The sequence below is a fragment of the Mastomys coucha genome, unplaced genomic scaffold (assembly GCF_008632895.1).
Source record: "Mastomys coucha isolate ucsf_1 unplaced genomic scaffold, UCSF_Mcou_1 pScaffold1, whole genome shotgun sequence".
In the NCBI taxonomy this organism is placed as follows: Eukaryota; Metazoa; Chordata; class Mammalia; order Rodentia; family Muridae; genus Mastomys; species Mastomys coucha.
This window is the reverse complement of record NW_022196891.1, coordinates 77,511,072-77,516,724: the sequence shown is the minus strand read 5'-3', so window position 1 is coordinate 77,516,724 and position 5,653 is coordinate 77,511,072. Positions and strand designations below refer to the sequence as shown.

General features: G+C 49.7%; 1 protein-coding gene across 1 annotated transcript in view; it reads right to left on the bottom strand.

Moving 5' to 3' along the window:
* Parp1 (poly(ADP-ribose) polymerase 1) overlaps positions 1 to 5,653 on the bottom strand; it is a 33,800-nt gene that overhangs the window by 21,593 nt on the left and 6,554 nt on the right. The window contains exons 3-5 of the mRNA XM_031391191.1: positions 4,264 to 4,379; positions 2,401 to 2,615; positions 1,138 to 1,240 (exon numbers count right to left, since the gene is read on the bottom strand). Of these exons, the coding sequence (XP_031247051.1) occupies positions 1,138 to 1,240; positions 2,401 to 2,615; positions 4,264 to 4,379 (434 nt within the window). The remainder of the gene's footprint in view (positions 1 to 1,137; positions 1,241 to 2,400; positions 2,616 to 4,263; positions 4,380 to 5,653) is intronic.

Genomic DNA, 5,653 nt, shown 5'->3' with positions numbered 1-5,653 from the left:
TCTCACTCCACCAACACTGAGGACAGCTTCTCACTCCACCAACACTGAGGACAGCTTCTCACTCCACCGACTGAGGCTATCACCTGCACGCTCACACCCTCATTCCACTTCCCAGACTGAGCTCTCACAACCAACATTCTTCTCGTTACTCCCCATGGTAGGACACACGGTGGGAGGCCAGAAGCAGCAGTCTGTGAGCACAGGTCTCATGGAAATGGCAGACCTATCTCTCTTATGGCTGAGGACAGAGACCTACAGAGACAGGCAGGAGTAGAGAAAGGGGCTGAGAGGGCAACTCAGTCTTCTGGATTGCTTTTTATCACTGCCAACACTGGAGAGGACATTAGCATAGCCACTGAAAGGCAACTGCAAACAGGGAAAGTGAGAAAACACATTTCAAATCTGGGGATCACTGGAGCCAGGACTCAGTTAACAGCACTGGTTGCTCCTGCAGAGGACCTGGATTCAATTCTCAGCATCTACATGGCAGCTCAGACACATGTGAGACACACAGGCATGCAAAACACACATATCAAGGAAAAAAATATCATTCACACTTGAAAAATCATGTTCCCAAGAAGAGACTGAGTGTCATGCCTGACTGTCTAACGCCCAGCATTCTACACATGGTAACTGTTTCTCTGCTCCAACATGGCGTAGCCAACACTAAGGAGCGCTCCCGTCAATGGCCACCAGCTTAGCGTGGGGACTCCTTTTTTACTGCACGCTCTCCATTCCTTTGTTGACCTTCCGAGGAGCCTGCGCTTCTGGCATCTGTGGACTGAGCCTCAGTCTCCAACTCAGGAGTGGGCTGCAGGTGCAGGAAGCCACGTAATGCCTTGACTGGACAGAGGCACCCTGTGTCACCCAGAGAGGCTAGGAAGGTATGGGACATTCTGCATTGCTTGGTCCTGGCTACAGTCCTGGCATTCAAGGCCTCATGTGTTCTGTCACCCAAATAAAAATGATTTCTGTGAGCAAGAGAACAAGCTGGGAGAAAAGCTGGGAGGGTCAAAAACAGCCACGCCCACAAAGAGTTTACACTGGTCTCGGTGAGTAGGGACAGCCGGGTGTCTTTCTGCACGAGGAGAGACAGAGGAGAGACAGACAGACAGAGAGACAGCGCCTAGGACTCACCTTGAGGGCCTTTTCCAGCTTACTACTATCCTTGTCTTTTCCTTTTTTAGATTTCTTTTTGGCCACTTCATCTGTTCCATCTACCTCGTCACCTTTTCTCTTTCTGAAAGAAATACAGGACTTTATAAGAACCCTCGAGACCGATGCCCGATGCAACCAGGTGACATGCCTCAACGTCACTTTAGCCCTGTTCGTTGCTGCCCCCCTGCCCTCTTATGAACAGGTGCAACCTGCGACCAGGTAGACAGGAGATGCTATGCTGTTCAGGATCTCTTCTGCCAATAAGGAGGGGCCTGGAGCTCACCCTAGTGTCCAGAACAACCAGGACAGACCAAGGGCTTGGGTCACATCTCATGCTAAACCCCACGTCTCTTGCACACAAGGTGACAGGAATTGTAAAAAAGCCAAACACAACTGTAAGAACTGAGCCTGGAGTAAGACACAGAGCTGCTCCGCAGATCTCCACGCAGCCTGACACCACCCTGGTACTCTCTAAAGTCACATCTTAGGGACCAGCTGGACTTCAGACTACGTGATAATGAGATCAGGACAGAGCTGAGCATGACCCTGTGCTCTAACAGTCCAAGGGCATCCTCACCCACTGGCCTGACTTGCTAACGTCATATTCCAAAGCCACTGGAACTTGTGTCAGGGCCACAAATAGTGCAATAGGCTGCTTGATGACAGTGGCATAGGTGTTGCTGGTGAACAAAGTTCCACAACCCTCAGCATGCTCATTAACAAGCTACTCAAGAATAAGGCCCTTCCCATTCTACATGCTAATTCCACGTGTGGGCCCATCTGTTCTGATTCCAGGCCCTTCCTACTGCTCATCATTTTGTGAAAATCATGATTCTCCCAGAGATTCAGACACATAAACACCTCTGCTGTGTGACTGTGTTAAAGGAACACAAACAAATGTGGATCTTCACAGGGTTTGGAACCGTGGCCATCACCCGTGCAAGGAAACTTGGATGGTCCACAAGGGTGGTCTTTTAATATCTAAAGCTTGTTTGAAAAACTGGCATAGTCTGCTGTACCTGGCATCTGGGGGCAGGAGTGGAGAGAGATTCTGATGCCCAGGGCAGATGTCATGGCCGGTGAGCTGGCAGGTGGGTACTAGAGCAGCAGATGCCCCAGGCGCCCTGCTGTCCTCTGCTCCCACAGCCCCACAGCCCCGGCTTTCTAATCATCAAAGGAATGGAATCCACAGGCTCTGTAGACCTCCCCGAGAACTCTCCACTCTAACCACACCACACCTACCCTTCATTCTTGACTGCCGGGAGCTGCTTCTTCAGAGCTTCTTTGTCTTCTGCAGACAGGAGGCTAAAGCCCTTGAGCTGGCTGGCACTGTACTCAGGCCGGAAGCCCAGCTCGTCCCTGTTCTTGACAAAGCAAGAAGGATGGTACCAGCGGTCAATCATGCCCAGCTGCGGCTTCTCTGGATCCAGCATCTTCTTGGACAGGCGCATCTGGCCCTGTAAGGAAAACGATGTGTTATCTAGGAAATGACAAGGCAGGACAAGGAGTAGCTGGCCTAGGGCCTTGAGTCCAAACAAAGGCGCATGCAGCCAACACGAAGCTCTCAGAAAGTTCTGGGTTTTACACCTGTGAGGTACTGTTTAGGCCCCAGCACTCACAGTCTAGAGCCTGACACCTGACCTGCTGCCCGACACGTGACCTGCAGCGAGAATAAAGACACCTTGCTCACACAGTCTAAATGATTGTCTGCATACCTATACTTAGACAAGTACCGGTAAGTGCTTGTCTAAGTGCTAACACAGTGCTGGACAACAGTAGCACTGCACATTCTGTGATGGCTTTAGTGTGGCAACTTACGCCAACAGGGACTTTCTGCCCAGCCTCACCTCCCATGGACTCTGGTCACTATAATTAAGGTCCGATTAAGCTGCAGTGATAAACAGGAGCTGGCTCCTGCCAATCTGCCAGGTGTATAATTCTCGTGGCTGACATTCCTGAAGTCTCCCATCTATGAGGCAAAGAATTGGGACAACAGGGGTCCTGACAATTCAGAAAACTCCATCTCGGGCTGACTAATACTCTAGAACCCAGAGTGGCTACTGCTCCCTCAGGGCCAAGAGGACCACAGTTTTTGCTTCCATTTTTTAAAAAGGATGTATTTATTTTATGTATATGAGTACACTGTCACTGTCTTCAGACACCCCAGAAGAGGGCATCAGATGTCATTACAGATGGTTGTGAGCCACCATGTGGTTGCTGGGATTTGAACTCAGGACCTCTGGAAGAGCAGACAGTGCTCTTACCCGCTGAACCATCTCTCCAGCCCGCCTCCATTTTTAATGGCGAAGGTGAGGACATTTAGCAACTACACTTTCGTGTAGTTTCGTGTCTGCTGTATTTAGATCCTTCTAGCACCCGACTATGGTGCTCTTTCTTGGGAAGTAGAAGTAGGGCCTCCTAGAGCAGAACTCTGGGTTTCCTGATATTAAGATGTTGGTCTTCCTCTTTTATATCCCACGAACTAAACAGGTCTCCTTTACCACACAATCCTGCCATGTGGGATGCCATGACAGGCTCAATGCAACAGAACCAAGGGATGGACCATGACCGAAACACCTGAAACCGTGAGCCCACACGAGCCTCCTCCTCCTCAGATGGACTATCTCTGGCATCATATCGTCTGCCACACAGAAAATTGACACACACTTCACAATACGACTAAGGCTAAATGAATCATGGCACCAAAGGGAATGCTGGCAGGCACCGGCATCCCTTCTACTGTTCCCAGCAACAGTCCTCCACTCTACTTGACAAGAACTGGTGGCAAGGCAAGCTGGTCTGTGAAGTTTCTCCGATTAAATAGGAGAGTTGGAAGCAGGATAACCCATCTAACCTCGGACCCATCAAACAAGAACTGCCCCATGCCTGCTGACTTTGGGCAGACCTATGCTGATTCTTCCAGAGCCCCTGCCCACAGAGGTAGCTAAGCAGAACAAAGGTCTGGGCCTGCCTAGAAGAAACCATCACCTCCCGCCCCCACTGAATTTCTGTGTTGTTCTTTTCTCCTGAAATGGCCCACGCCCCCACGCCCTCACCCCCCTAAGACGAGCACCCCAGGAAGTGCGGGCTCGCCCCATGCTCTACCTTCTCTATCTTCTCCATGCAGCCCTTGCATGTGCTCCTGTTGGACTTGGCATACTCGGCCGCAAAGTCACCCAGTGTCTTCTCCGCCTTGCCGCCACTTCCATCCTGGCCTTTGCCTGAAGAACCAAACACAGGTCTCTGCTCAACTCAGCAGCCTCGTGCTGCAGCCCCCAAACGCCCATCTTCTGTCTTCCTTCTCCGGGACCCCCGACAAGGACACTGTGTTTTGGGTGACCACAATCACCTCTATTGGCAACAACTGTGGCCAGTTTTTCTTTTAATTTTCACTGCACAGCCTAAGCCTACTTTAGCCTTTAAATTATATGTGTCTCTTTGTCTGTGTGTATATGAATGCAGGCGTCAGAGGATGGCATTAGAAATCTGACAGTTGGGAGCTGGGAGCCAATCTCAGGTCTACCCTAACCAGTGAATAAATAGGGAGCCCTCTGTAGCCCCTACCTTACCTTTTAACATAGGGTCTCTTGCTGAACCTAGGGACCACCAAATTAGCTTGATGGCTGTCTAGTGAGCCCAGGAATATTCCTGTCTCCGCTGCCTATACCCCAACCCTACAGCCATACCAGATTTTTGGCTGAAAGTAATTGTTACTCTTGTAGAGGATCCAGGTTCAATTCCCAGGACCCATACATGGTGGTTCACAACACTCCAGAATTCTAGTCCTAGGGCATCAGAAGTCTTTTTCTGACTCCATGAGAACCAGGCACAAACATGATTTGAGTACATACACATAGGCAAAACTCTCATACACATAAAATAAATCTAAATCTAAAGTTTAAAAAGGCCGGGCAGTGGTGGCACACGCCTTTAATCCCAGCACTTGGGAGACAGAGGCAGGCGGATTTCTGAGTTCAAGGCCAGCCTGGTCTACAGAGTGAGTTCCAAGACAGCCAGGGCTAGACAGAGAAATCCTGTCTCGAAAAACCAAAAAAAGTTTAAAAAGAAAAAAGAAGCCACAACAAGCTACAATCGAGGGTCTCCTGTGTAAAAGGCTTGGAAATAGAACTCTTCAGGAGTTTGTTCTGACTTTTAAAATAACTGCATATACACGTAAGACATCCTGGAGACAGGATGAGCTGCAGGTCTACACATGAAATCCCTGTTTCACAGACACATTATACGAACAGCCTGAAGGTAAGGGCGCACATTATTTCTAGCCTGTCTATCTTTAACTCCAACATTGCCATGAAATTAGGTGTGGAATTTTCCACCCTTGGTGGTGTACAACTGCTCGAATTTTGGAGCACTTCAGATTTTTGGATGAAGGACACTCAAACTTTTATCAGTATCAGAAAGTCTGCTGGGCCGGGCGGTGGTGGCGCACGCCTTTAATCCCAGCACTTGGGAGGCAGAAGCAGGTGGATTTCTGAGT